We start from the raw sequence: 15,122 nt of genomic DNA, 5'->3' as shown, positions 1-15,122 counted from the left end.
TTGAACACCATCACCAATCAGCTGTTGGGGAATACAGTTACTGATCAAGCAGCTTGACTCAGACTGTCTGTGGTAATGGTACCAGATAAAAGAGCAGCAGATTGCCCAGTTAGCTGGAGGGTGAAGTGAGTAGGGATCAGAGGTAATTAAGATGCTGATGGTACATCTCTTCTTACACAGGCTTGAGAAGATGCACGTATGGTGTGAAACTGAAGATAACCTCCTGACAGATGGTTACTTGGACATATTCCAAGTTAAAAGAAGCTTGAATAGAGCAGTATAGAGAAACTGTTGCCACTGACGGGATAGTCAGTAACTAGAAGACCAGACAATTTAAGATAATTAGGGAAAGAACCAAATGGCAACATAAGTATATAGGGTGGTAAAGAAGGCATACAGAGCACACACCTTCTTCAGTCTGGGCTCTGTGTATAAACGTTGCAGCTTTAGTTAGGCTCTATTTGAAGTACAACGTGCAGTTCTCGTCACCTCATTAGACAGGATTCTCTGAGGTAGAGGCTAAGGGGAGACCTGATAGATTTCCAAAATGATGAAAGACTCCAATTTTTACCACTGAAGAAATTATTGCATCATAGTATTGTTGCTGGTAGCAGAAAGTTACATACATGGAAACAAAACTGAAAAGCGTAATGGATAAGAAATAAGGTTGATGATCTAGTAGGTGCAGCTGGAAGATGACATTATGACCATCACTGAGTTGTGACTGAAAGAAGACCACATCTGGGAACTAAATATCTGTGGATACACAGTGTTTCGGAAGGAAAGGAAGATAGGCAGAGGGGGTAGATTGGTTCTACTGGTTAAAATGGAATTAAAACTTTGGAGAGAGAAGACATTGAATCAGTAGTGGGTAGAATTAAGAAACTGCAAGGGTAAAAAGGCCTACAAGCCTCCAAACAGGAGTCAGGATGAGGTGTGCAAACTGCAGAGGGAGAAAGAGAAGGCATGCAAAAAGTGCAGTATTACAATAGTCATGGTGGATTTCAATATGTAGGTTGATTTGGTAAACCAGGTTGGTATTGGATCCCAAGAGAAGGAATTTATTGAGTGCATCAGGATGGTTTCTTCGAACAGCTTGTGGTTGACCAGCCAGGGAGATGGCAATTCTAGATTGGGTATTGTGCAATACAACCATAAAACATCAGAGTAGAAAATAGGCTATTCAGCCCATCAAGTTTGCCTACAATTTAACTATAAGCTGATACATTTTCCCACTCAGCCCCACTGCTCGGCCTTCTCTCCATAACCTTTGATGTCCTGGCTAATCAAGAATCTATCAATCTCTGCCTTAAATACACCCAATGACCTGGCCTCCACAGCTGCCTGTTGCAACAAATTCCACTGATTTACCTCCCTCTGGCTAAAGAAGTTCCTCCATATCTCTGTTCTAAGCAGATGCCTTTCAACCCTGAAGTTGTGCCCTCTTGTCCTTGAATTTCCCACAGGGGGAAACAAACCTTTCTCCATCTACACTGTCAACATTCATTATTCAACATTCAAAATGTTTCAATGAGATCCCAAATTCCATCCAATACAGGCCAAGAGCTGTCAAATCCTCTTCATACGATAACCCTTTCATTCCCAGAACCATCCTTGTGAACCTCCTTTGAACCCTCTCCAACATCTGTACATCCTTTCTTAAATGAGGAGCCCAAAACTGCTCCCAATATTCCAAGTGAGGTCTCACCAGTTCCTTATAGAGCCTCAATATCACATCTCTGCTCTTACATTCTATTCCTCTTGAAATGAATACCAGCATCGCATTTGCCTTCTTCACCACCAACTCAACCTGCAAGCTTACATTCTGGCTACCCTGCAAAAGAACCCCCAGGTCCCTTTGCACCAGGGCATTTTCAATTTTCTTCCCATTTAAAAAATAATCTACCTGTTTACTTTTATTACCAAACTACATGACCGTACACGTTCCGTCCGATGCTACATTTCATTTGCCACTTCTCTGCCCATTCTCCTAATCCAAATCCTTCGGCAGCTTCCATGTTTCCTCTCCACTACCTGCTCCTCCACTTATTTTCATATCATCTGCAAACTTGGCCACAAAGCCATTCATTCCATAATTAATATACAACATAAAAAGAAGCGGCCCCAACACCACTGTTCCCTCTAAGCTGTGAGCGTGCACACATCTTGCAACCAGCGCACAAAGGAAATTAATGTGTTCACAAAAGGTTAGTTACCTAAATTAATGTAGTAATTAATAATTATACTTATTGAAAATAATCTCTTAGTTAACTGTTTCTGTAGAATGCAATCGTACTTGTATAGTATTAAATTAAAACATGCCAATACAGTTTTATTAGCCATGAGAAGCAAATATTAGTGCGAAGATAGAGAACTGGGAAGCTTTTAAAAGCATGCAGAAGGCAACTAAGAAGGTCATTAGGAAGGAAAAGATGAACTTTGAAAGGAAGCTAGGAAATAATATCAAAAGGGATACTAAAAGCTTTTATAAAGTATATTAAGAGTAAAACAAAAGATGAGAGTAGATACAAGGCTCTTTCAGGAGGGCAGAATACCCCGATGTAAAAAAGCAAACTCTACACCTGTGCGGCTGTAACGGTACACACCTGAGAGAGCCTGACGCGCCTCTGAGGCGCATTTACCAGCCCTCCTCTGGGAGGGATAATCTGCGGATCAGCGGTCCCCCAACGCTCCTGAATGCAGCCACCTTAAAGCGCTGCTAAGAGGTGGGCTGATGACACTATCAGCCAGCAACCCAACTCCCTGCTGCCCTCCAGCCCCCTCCTGCTGCCCGCCAGCCCCCTCCCCGCTGCCCGCCAGCCCCCTCCCCACTGCCCTCCAGCCCCCTCCCCACTGCCCTCCAGCCCCCTCCCCACTGCCCTACAGCCCCCTCCCCACTGCCCTACAGCCCCCTCCCCACTGCCCTACAGCCCCCTCCCCATTGCCCCTGCTCCGACGTCACCCACCAGCCGTCCCTGCCCCGACGTCCCCCACCAGCTGTCCCTGCCCTGACATACTGCCGACCTCCCCTCCCCAGTAAGGCAGGGTCTGTCAGGCAGCGGGGAACGTCAGGGCAGGGGCAGCTTGCACGGGCTGTCACAGCCCGGCTGGCCGCTCCTGCACTGAGGCCGCTCTCTGCTGCTCAAAACGCGGCATAGTAATGGGGGTTTTCCCTAGCCATAAATCCCCACGCAGCTGGAACTGTGTGGGAAACACAGAGTGGTTCCACCTGCATAGGGGACTATAGGTAAGGGCCATTGCTATGCTGCATATTTATGATGGGTGCCACCAGTCGCCTCGCCTCCTTCACATGCGGAGATGCCACAAGGTGCCTCTGGAAAAAGAGACCCTTTCAGGTGGGCTAAAGCAGCCTTTTAGGGCTGCCACCTGAAAGGTGAGTCTTCAGGCTGGGATCCATTCCTGCAGCTGCCCTCGAGGCGGAGGATGCACCTGAAAGCGGCTACAGAAACTGGAGAAATTGTAATGAGACAAGGAGATGTCAGAAGAACTGAATGAGTATTTTGCATCAGTATTCATTGTGGAAGACATTAACAATATACCAGACTTTCAAGGGTGTTAGGGAAGAGAGACAAGTGCAGTCATAATCACCAGAGAGAAAGTGCTTGGGAAGCTGTAATGGGTAGATAAGACTTCCGGGCCAGATGGAACGCACCCTCAGGGTCTGAGAGATATAGAAAGTAATGATCTTCCAAGAATCAATAGATTCTGGCATGGTTCCGGAGGACTGGAATATTGCAACGGTCACTTTGCTATTTCAAAAGGGAAGGAGACAGCAACAAGGAAATTATAGATGTTGGGAGTTGATTGTCAAGGATGAGGTTACGCAGTACCTGGAGGTGCATGACAAGGTAGGGCAAGGTCAGCATGGTTTCATTAAGGGAAAATCTTGCTTGACAAACCTACTGCTATTTTTGTGGAAACCACAAGCAGGCTGGACAAAGGAGATTCCATGGATGTTGTATATTTGGACTGTCAAAGGCCTTCGTACATGAGGCTGCTTAACAAGATGAGAGCCCATGGAATTACAGGAAAGATACTGGCATGGGTAGAGCATTGGCTGATTGGCAGGAAACAGAGAGTAGGAATAAATGGATCCTATTCTGACTGGCTCCCAGTGGTCAGTTTTAAGGCCACTTCCTTTTACTCTGCATGTTAATGATTTGGATTGTGGAAAAAATGGTTTTATGGCTCAGATTGCAGATAATACAAAGATAGATGGAGGGGCAGGTAGTGAGGAAGAAATGAAGAGAGAAAGGGCAAAGAAATGGCAAATGAAAAACAATGCTGGAAAGTGGACGGTCATGCACTTTGGAAGAAGGAATAAAAGGGCCGACTAGGTTTGAATGGGGAGACAATTCAAAATTCAGAAGTACAATGAATTTGGGAGTCCTTGTGCAGGATACCCTGAACGTTAACCTCCAGGTTGAGTTGGTGGTGAAGGAGATGAATGTAAAGTTAGCATTCATATTGAGAGGAATAGGATACAAGAGCACAGGAATGCGATTTTGAGGCTTTATAAGGCCTTATTTGGAGTACAGGGTACAGTTTTGAGCTCTTTATTTGTGCTGGCATTGGTGCGGGTTCATAGAAGATTCACAAGAACGATTCCTGGAATGAAGGGATTCGCTTACGAGGCTCTTGGACTGTACTGCTTGGAGTTCAGAAGAATGAGGAAAGAACTCAGAAGCATTTTAAATGTTGAAAAGTCTGTAGAGAGTAATTGGGGCAAAGTTGTTTCTGATGGAAGGAGAGACCAGGATAGTGATTCCAAAAGTGGGTCCTGCCGCCCCTGGTGGGCAGTGGAAAGATCCAAGGGGGTGGTGAGGAAAAAGGGGAATTCCAAATCTTCTATCTTATTATCATTCAGTTTGCTGTGAAGTTTAATGAAGAAGCCAGTGCAGAATTTTCTGGCAAAACTCAGGGTGCCAGTTGTGAGCAAAATAAATGGCAACAAGGCGTTCTGGCGAGAGCTGGGTCTCGGGGGCCACCATGTTATCCTGGCATCCCAACCCCCGCTCAGCTCTGCCACCACCACATCCCCCCAACTGCTCAGCACTACCACTACCACCCATTCAGATCAGGCACTAACCCCCCCACCCCTCTCAGCACCGCCACTAACTCCCCCTACCCCACTCAGGGCCGCCACTAACTCCCTACCCCATTCAGTATTGCCACTAACCACCCCCACCCTACTCAATGCTGCCACTATACCCCCACCCCACTCAGCTCTGCCACTAACCCCCCCCCCCCCCCCCCATAGTGTTGTATGAGAGGTTGGGCGCACTCAGGATGTGGCCTGGTGACCAAGGGGGTGGCAGCCCATAAAAGTTTGGGAACCACTGGTCAAGGACAAGAGAGCACTACTTCAGGATTAAAGGGCACCTGTTTTAAAACAGAGAAGTGGAGGAATTTCTTTAGTCATAGATTGCTGAATCTCTGGAATTTGTTTCTACAGGTGGCTGTGGAGGCCAAATCGTTGGGTGTATTTAAGGCAGGGATTGAAAGGTATTTAAATAGTCAGGGTATAAAAAGTTATGGGGTAAAAGGCAGGGGAGTGGGGCTAAGTACATCAGCTCATAATGGAATGGTAGAGTGGTCTTGATGGACCAAATGGCCTACTTCTATTCCTCTTATGGTCTTACATGACTGAACATTGTTCAAGTTTCCCTGCAGTGTGCACAAGGGACTGAATGTTTCATTTTAATAATGAAGGATGTGAGGAACCATTAACTTTTAAATCAGTCCACTGTTCCGAGGAGAATGACCCAGAGTTTAATCAGTCACTTCTCACACCTGCAAATTCACAGCCTTGCCATCATACTCGATTGTCTCTGGTTCAGTTCGATCTTGCAATGTAACGATAAGGCCCAATACTCTGTAGTAACTAGTGCTTCATACAATTCCAAAAACACCCTGCTTTTATAATCAATGCCTTAGCCATGCCTTTTATTCTTAGTTTATAGGCTACTCTGCAGTTTCTAGCTCTTGGTCCATAGTCCTCTGGAGTCTGCAACTCAATGACATATCCAGCTACATTTTAAATGCAATGAGCTTTGGTTTCAGATCTCTGCCGTTCTTGGCAGGCACCTTTTAAGTGAATTGGTAAAGCAGAGAACAAATCTAAGCTTCACAGTCATTAACCTCAACAAGAAAATGCATCTTTCCTGTTTACCCTTTCTGAACTCCTCAATTATAATTTCCTTTCAGTCTCATTTGTTCCCAAGAACAATCCCAGTCTAATGAGTCTCATAATAACAATCAGATAGCCCTCTGATTTTTTTTCCATTTTTCTTAGCACCAGAGAAGATCAGTTCCTGTAGTGTGAAAACCAGAACCATTACTCTGCCTGTAAACATTGCAATTAAATCTCCACCACTGCCTCCCTCAGCACCTCTTTCCAGATGACTAGTAGTCTGTGTGATCCCTCAAAACCCCTTTAAATTTCTCCCCTCAAATTTGTATCCTCTAGTTTGAAACTTCCTCGCCTTGTATATATTAAAAAAAAGACCATCCTGTCTGTATATACCCATATGTACTAGTGAGAATAAACTAATCAGCTCAAGCCAACCGATCTTTCCTTGTATCTACATTCCAGGCAACATCTTGGTGAACCTTTTCCATACCCCCTCTTTTGCTTCCACGTCCTTTGTGTAGTGCTACCACCAGAACTGTACACAATAATCCAAATGTGGACTTAACAATATTTTTAAAACTGCCACATGACGTACAAACATTACACTCATTGGCCTGGTCTGTGAAGTTAAGTGCACCAAACGCTTTCTTCACAACCTTGTCAAAAATGTGTTACCCCTTTCATTGGGCTTTGGGCTTGTACCTTAAGGTCCATTTGTGCATCAACACCAAGATCCCTGCCACATACTGTATATGTGCTACCAGAATCGTACCTCCCAAAGTGCATTACCTCACACTTGATTCAATTAAATTTTGTAAGTTGTAAATTTATTTACAACACAGAAGATGGCGATTCTGGCAACTGAAACCCGTGGCACCCAATTACACCACCAAAGCCAAATGCTTTTTGAGGGTAAGAAGAAACCAGAGCATGCAGGGAAAACCCATTCATGTCCTGGGGAGAACATACAACCTCCTGACTGACAGCTCAAGATTTGAATCCGATCACCGGTGCTGCAATAGCGCTGCGCAAATTGCTACGTAACTGTGTCGCCACACTGCTCACTTCCTAGCTGACCTTTGTACCACTGTATCCTTAAACAACATTTTAAGAATCCAATTTTGTGTTGCCTGCAAACATATCAGACCATGTACAATCTTATCGAAATCCTTCATATATATTAGAAACAAAAATGGCTGTAGCACCGATCCCTATGCACACCACTGGATACACATTTCCAGTCAGAAAAACCATCCAGTACGACTCCCCACTGCCTCCAATCACCATCTCAATGCTGGCTAAAGTTTGTTAATATGATTAGGATTGTTTGTCCCTCAACTTTCTGGAGCAGTCCACCATGCTGGATGGTCAAAAGCCTTATTGAGATGGACATAAACCACATCTATCAACTTTTCTTCAAGTTTCTTAGATACTTCTTCAAAATACTCAGATTTGTGAGACACGATTCTCCCCTACAAAAAAATGTTGATGGCTCTAAATCAGTCCCTATCTTTCTCTTCCCAGTCTCTCAGAATCTTTGCCAACAACTTTCATACCACAGAGACAAGGCCACACCCTGTGGTTTCCAGCTCTATCCCTTATCTCCAGTGACCCATCAGGGATTGCCCCCCTTAACATCCTGAGGTCGACCCTGTTAATTCATTGGGTTTCAACCATCCTGATGTGGTATATCTGTGGAATTTGTTGCCACATGCAGTTGTTGAGGCCAAGTTATTGGGTGTATTTAAAGCAAAGATTGATAGGTTCTTGATTAGCTCGGGCATCAAAGGTTATGGGCAGAAAGCCAGCAGTGGAGCTGAGTGGGAAAATGGATCACCTCATAATTAAATGGCAGGGCAGACTTAATGGGTTGAAGAGTCTATTTCTGCTCCTATGTCGTATGGTCTAATGTGCCCCAATATTTTTCACACTTCCTTCTTTCTCATACTGAAGGGAGCAGAAGATCAGTGCACTCCTCACTTTCCTTGGAAAAAACTGAAGAGAAGTATTAATTTAGGACTTAATTCATATCCTCTGCTCCACACTTGGATCACTTTTCAGGTCCATAGGAGGGATGACAGAATGGTGGGTGGTAAGGGGAGGGATGTGGTGGGGGTTCCATACTATTTTCTGAGCTACATTCTTCCTTCTAATTTGGCTCCAATAATCTGACCTTGGACAAGTACATTGTTGCAAAAGCCAAGAAAGCACACCAATACCTCTAATTTCTTCGATGACTAAGGTATCTCAGCATGTCCCCCTCTTCTCTCTACAACCTCTACAGGTAAAACATTGAGGTGATACTGAAGGTACCACAGCATCCAACAAGTAAGGAATTGCTCTGCTCAAGACTGGAAACATTTCTGCACAGAAGGTCGTAAATGCAGCTCAGAACATCATGCAAACTACCCTCCCCTTCACGAACCCCATCGACATCCCCTGTGTCTTGTAAAGGCAGCCAACACACACAAGACACAGTTTCTTCACCCTCATCCCATGAGGGAGACAGTGTACCAATAGGTACAAAAACTGTTTCTTCCACACAGCCAGACACCTAAATGAACTCCATAACAGTCCTCTCATGCTGCCCTTGCTTGGTGCTAATTGATCTTCCTTTGCATTGTAATCCTGTAAATTGTGCTTTTTATACAGTTGTATGCATGTTAGAGATAACCTGTTGGTCTCCTCACTGTACTGGGCAGATACTTAAAGGCTCCTGGTGCTGAGGCCAAATACCAAGGCTAGAGAAGTAGACTGAATTTTTTGCTTTCTTCCATTGAGGCAATTATTACTGATTCTCTCTATCTTGAAAATAAGAGCACAGCCTTTAAGCTGATATAAAGAGCAAAAATCAAGACTTCAAAGCTGGCACAAAGGCCACTCATCTGCTGGACAAGGTCTCATGCATCTCCACTTTCCTGTGCACTTCAGAGCACCTCAATGCAATAAAGAGAGCCACTAAGCTGCCATCATCTCTGCCACATCTTTCAAATCCAGGATAGTTTCTTCTCCCAAGCTGACATCCCAGCTCTTCCTGCTCTGAACCACCCAAGACTGCCACTGGACCCATCAGAAGTAAACATGTATTCTGAAGAGCCACCCCAAATTCCATTCCCCATTACATGTGCGGGGCCTAGGGAGAAAGAAATTGCTTTGTTCATCAGAGAGTAACTGAATGCAGATCAGCTCCTTTCTGGAAGGTCAATGGAGTTCTTTAGCCCTTCACTGTCTTGGAGGTTAATGAAGTACTGACAGAAATCATTGGTTTTGTTGTTCCCCACCAAATTCTAGATCGTTCTTCCCACATCAATGACAATTATTATAGTTCTGACCTACCTTCACATTTTGATTACTAACCCTGGACTAAGGAGTTTGGAATTTGTACATATTAAACCCACAAATACCAACATTTGGTTTCACAATTAATTAATGAGCCAGGCGGTTTCTTGAAAGCCAGTGTGATGAGGTGTTAGAATACATGACATTGCCACACAGTGTATACCCACAGAAGGGCAAGAGTGGAGCAATTTGACCCCAGCTGAGGTCAGCCATTCACACAGTGCAATGACTCTGTATAATCCTTGATGCTTTCTTGGCCATCTTAAATGAACAAAGAACCCCCCACCCCCCCTTTATTGAGCTATCCACACACAAGCTTTCATGAGTGGGAAACCTTACATTTCATTTGAGGAATATTTATACATTGGTATTCAAGCATTCCCAAATTTACCCAACCATTAGCATCTCCAATCTCTTTCATCTCCCATCCCACCCCCCCAAAATATAAAAGACACGTTTACTGTGGTCTTGATCCACTTGCCCTTCTCTAATCTCTGCCTTTGAATTGATGCTGCTGGAATAGAGTTCTACAAATATGCACTAATACTTCAAACTTGTAGTCAGTACTGTGGGAAGTAATCTGTTAACATTATTTTTAATCAGGAACTGGTATGGATATTCCAGCACAGCACATCACTTATCCAAGTCAAGCAGCTTTCTGAGAGTAGAGTGAAATACGGAAGTCTGCAGATACTGCGACTGCAGTAAAAAAAACAGGAAATCCTGAAGGAACTCAGCCGATCTCACAGCGTCCATAGGAGGTAAAGATATATTACTGACATTTTGGGCCTGACTCCTCCTTTTAACCAAAAAAGCAGGAAAGTATCTGAATAAAGACTGGGAGAGAAATGGAGGAGAAGGAGGATTCCAAACCAACAAAAGGTTTGGATATGAGAAGAGTAAAGGAAATCGCTTTGTTAAGAACCTCGGCTCAGTCCGCCACAATAGTGTGGATCTCCCAGTTGCCACCCATTTCAATTCCCCCTCCCATTCACTTGCTGTCATATCTGTCTATGCATTGCCAGACTGAGACTACCCACAAATTGGAGGAACAACACCTCATCGTCCGTCTGGACACCCTCCAGTTGGATGGCATTAACATCGTATTCTCCAGTTTCCATTAAAACAACCACCACCTTTGACACCTGTCTCCTTGCCTCTAGTTGTTTCTCTCTTCCCTTTTTCTCTCTGTCTCCTTTCACTAGCCAATATCAATTCTCACCTTTCCTCTTATATCCAATTAACATTTTTTGTTTGTTAGTCTGGACTCCTCCCCCTCCCATTCTTCCCCCTTTCTCTCCCAGTCTTTATTCAGATGCCTGCCTGCTTTGAGCTTGTACCTTGAAGAAGGGCTCAGGCCCAAAACGTTGGTAATACATTCTTTACCTCCTATGGATGCTGAGATCCTCCAGCAGTCCCATGTACTTTTATTAGCTTTCTGAGAGTTTCAATTCCAGCTCGGGACTGGAACACCAAATGTCACTTTCATGCATTGTAAGCAGTTTGTTCCATGGCACAAGTAGCAATGGCTTGATGAACAAAAATACGAATCAGTCCTTGCCTAGCTCAACCACTTTCCTGGCTCGTCGCTACATCAGGGACCTTGCAACTCATTAATCAGTGTACATGGAAATGAGAATATTAGCTTTAATGTTATTAGTGGAGGAAGGATATCCATCCTTAAAAATCAAGCACAGTTCCAACTACTTCTGAGGTTCCTACCCATATTTAAAGTAAGATGTCACAGAGTCATGAACCAACATCTTCTGATGCTGAGAGCTTCCTCTAGCTAATCCAGCAAAAGTGCCCGATTGCAACACCGAGCACCCCCACATTCACACCCACTGATTCTTCAGTTACAGGCAGCTAACTCAGCACAGACCACGTAGCTCATGGAGGAGTTAAAATTCACACCATGTCAAGTCCACGCATTGCATAACAAAGGAGTCAGCAGACCAACCACATAATTCAAACGTCAAAGTCATACCCCTGTGACCAAAGCTTTCTTGTATATCACTTATTTGAATGATTCATAAAACCCTTCAGTAATGTTGAGATAATATGAAAGGCATGCATGTGTTACAGTCATTGTTATTCAACCCAGTGGGAGCAAGGGACAGCTGTAACTACCCCATACAGCTAGTTATGTATTTATAAATTCATTATACCTTGAATATCCCTCCAACAGCTGTGTGAGCCTGGAATAGGTGAGGCGTGATTCTGGTACGCTGATTATGAAGGGGTAGCCAATGTTTTCTGGCCTACATTGGTTTTTGTGATCGGACCAATGATTCATCTGACAAGTCCTGTGGGAGAGGGGTAGGGAGGGAGAGACAGAATTACTCCATTATATTTATATTAACATCACAAAACAGCAATTATTTGCTTGGAGAGCTTAACCATGACTGAGTATATATTGCTGTCCTTTCACAGACCTCATTTATTTGGAAAGGTGGCAAGTTTGATGACGAGCTGTCTCATGCCAGCACAGTTCATCTGGTGGTGCTTCTGTTTCAGCTGCAAGGTATCAGCAGGACTTAGTTGGACATCAATAAATTAGTTATCCAGAGGCTTGGAGTTCAACCACCGTGCCCCCCCCACCCCGACTTAAAAACTGGCACTTTGATCATCTGAATGCAGTTCTGCACAACAAATCTTCAAATTATTTTCTAAAGTTAAATTGGATCTCCACTTAAAAAACAAAATTTTGCAAGAGTGAGCTTTCATAAATAATTCCATATGACACTCAATAGACTCCTGTGCAAGTCTGCAGAGCACTCATCCCAGTAGAAATTTTCTGTAAACTATTCTGCCCACATTTCCATCACCAACCCCCCCCCCCACCCCAGATTTTCCCACTCACTGACAAACTAGTGCAATTTAGCAGCCCATTAACCCAGCTACCACATGTTTTTGAGAAGTGGGAGGAAATATAAGTCGCAGGGTGGATCCCACAAGGTGCAAGTTGATTTGAAAGGCTTTTTCTTGAGGAGTTAATACATGAAGAATGATTTCCTTTGCTGTATAATTCCACAGCAATTTGGTCCCAGAAGTGAGGGTAAACCTGCTGGGCTGTCAAAAAGCATCCAGCTCAGTCACGTCCCTTCGGGAAGGAAGAGCACCACCCTCGACGGCATATCTAAGTGGGCTATTACTCTGCATTGCAGTTGAAAGAGCAAGAGCAGCATACATCATTCCACTGCATCACGCTGGTGTTGCACTGTAGAACTGCAGCAATACCACCACTTCAACAAAGTGTTTAAAAAGGATGGTATGGAGATTACCATTATAATGAAAAGGATGGAGCCTAAAAACAAACATCAGCAAAGAACCTTGGAATTGGTGAGAACCATTCTTCTTCTCAAGTCAGAGGGTGTAGGGATCAAACCCTGCTCGAGGCAATATCTGTGAGTGGAGACCAAACCCCCAGCTTGGAAAGTTGAGATGATTAAGAACATTCTTGTCCAATGGGTGAGAAGGTCCACAACAATTATGGACTGCAAGAGCTCACAAAACACCCAGCAAGACCACCTTGCCCTCTCAGGACTAACCTGTGCCACATTGACTGGGATAAAGATGGTCAAAATCATGAGCAGAAATTGATTCTGGTTGGGACATCAAAGACTTGGGGCAAATTTTGAACCTTAAAACAGCGCCTTACAAAGATGTTTGAAAATGAGTTAGTGCACTGGATTTAGTAGAAGTTTAGAATTCTTATTCAAAAATGGAAATTACATTAATCTATGATTGGGAAGAATCTAATATACAAGGGCATTTATGGGAATGGGGAAAGACAGGTTTATTTAAGTACATAACAACTTAGCCAGGATCACATTGACTAAATGTCATAGGCAGGATGGGTTAAGTAGCCTTGCGCCGTTGCAGACTATTAGACTGTAAATCAGGGCACGAAGCCTCTATTGTTTCACAAGGTCCTCCAACACGACAGTGGGTTATAAACTCAGCCAGCACCAGCATGGGCATTCATCTCCAATCCATTAAGGATATCTTGAAGAGGCGGTGCCTCAAGCAGCTTCCTATCATTAAGGACCCTCATCACCCAGGCCATGCCATTTTCACACTGCGACCATCAAGGAGCCTGAAGACACACTCAACATTAAAGAACCATAGAAAACTACAGTTCAGAAAACAGGCCATTTGGCCCTTCTAGTTTGTGCTGAAACATTATCCCTCTAGTCCCACTGACCTACAACCATTCCAGAACCTTCTAAACCTCTCCCATCCATGCATCTATACAATTTATTCTTAAAACTTGAGTGAGTCCACATTTACATCAGATAGCAGCTCATTCCAAACTCCCACCATTCTCTGAGGAAAGAAGTTCCCCCTAAATCTTTCATCCTAAACCCATGTCCTCTCATATTTCTCTTTCTCCTAATCTAATGGAAAGAATCTACTTGCATTTACTCTGTCCATTCCCCTCATCACTTTGTAAACCTCTATCAAATCTCCCCTCGTTCTTCTATATTCTAAGGAATAAAGTCCCAACCTGTTTAATCTTTCCCTCTAACTCAACTCCTGAAGACCATGCAACATCCTACTAAATCTTCTCTGCACTGATATCTTTCTTATAGTTTGGTGACCAGAACTGCACACAATTCTCCAAATGTGACCTCACCAATGTCTTATACAACCTCACCATAACATCCCAACTCCTGTACTCATACTTTGATTTATGAAGGCCAAGATGCCCAAAGCTTTCTTCACAACTCTGTCTACATGTGACATCACTTTCAGGGAATTATGTATGTGTATTCCCAGATCCCTTTGTTCCTCTGCACTCCTCAGTGCCCTACTGTTTACTGTATATGTCCTACCTTGGATAGTCCTTCCAAAATGCAACACCTCACACTTGTCTGCATTAAATTCCATCTGCCATTTTCTGGCCTATTTATCCAGTTGGTCCAGATCCCTCTGCAAGTTTTGAAAGCCTTCCTCACTGTCCACATTGCCTCCAATCTTAGTGTCATCAGCAAATTGCTAATCCAATTTACCACATTATCATCCAGATCATTGATTATAGACAACAAACAACAATGATCCCAACACAGATCCCTGAGGCACACCATTAATCACAGGCCTCCACCCTGAGAAGCAATCATCCACTATCACTGTCTGCCTTCTCCCATTCAGTCAATTTCGAATTCATTTTACAACCTTGCCATGGATACCTAGTGTCTGAACCTTCTGAACTAACCTCCCATGTGAGACCTTGTCAAAGGCCTTACTAAAGTTCATTTAGACAACATCCACATCCTTTCCTTCATTCTCTTTCTTGGCAACCTCCTCAAAAAACTCTACAAGATTCGTTAAACACGACCTACAATGCACAAAACCATGCTGATTATCCTTAATCAGCCCATGGCTGTCCAAATACTTGTATATCCTATCTCTCAGAACACCCTCCAATAATTTACAACCTGTCATGCTCACCAGCCTGTAATTTCCTGGTTTACTTTTGGAGCCTTTTTTAAACAATGGAAAAACATGAGCTACCATGAATATATCCATCAGGGCACCTGCAATTTCAACACTTGTTTCCCTCAAGGTCTGAGGGAATATCATGTCAGGCCCATGGGATTTATCTCTCTTTATTCGCTGTAAGGTA

At 43.7% G+C, this 15,122-nt stretch overlaps 1 protein-coding gene across 1 annotated transcript in view; it reads right to left on the bottom strand.

Moving 5' to 3' along the window:
- usp19 (ubiquitin specific peptidase 19) overlaps positions 1-15,122 on the bottom strand; it is a 214,086-nt gene that overhangs the window by 42,775 nt on the left and 156,189 nt on the right. The window contains exon 42 of the mRNA XM_069942399.1: positions 11,662-11,799. Coding sequence (XP_069798500.1) covers positions 11,662-11,799 — 138 coding nt within the window. The remainder of the gene's footprint in view (positions 1-11,661; positions 11,800-15,122) is intronic.

The sequence above is a fragment of the Narcine bancroftii genome, chromosome 5 (genome assembly GCF_036971445.1).
Source record: "Narcine bancroftii isolate sNarBan1 chromosome 5, sNarBan1.hap1, whole genome shotgun sequence".
NCBI classification, from domain to species: Eukaryota; Metazoa; Chordata; class Chondrichthyes; order Torpediniformes; family Narcinidae; genus Narcine; species Narcine bancroftii.
Note: the sequence above shows the minus strand (reverse complement) of the source record. Positions and strands in the feature narration are given on the sequence as shown.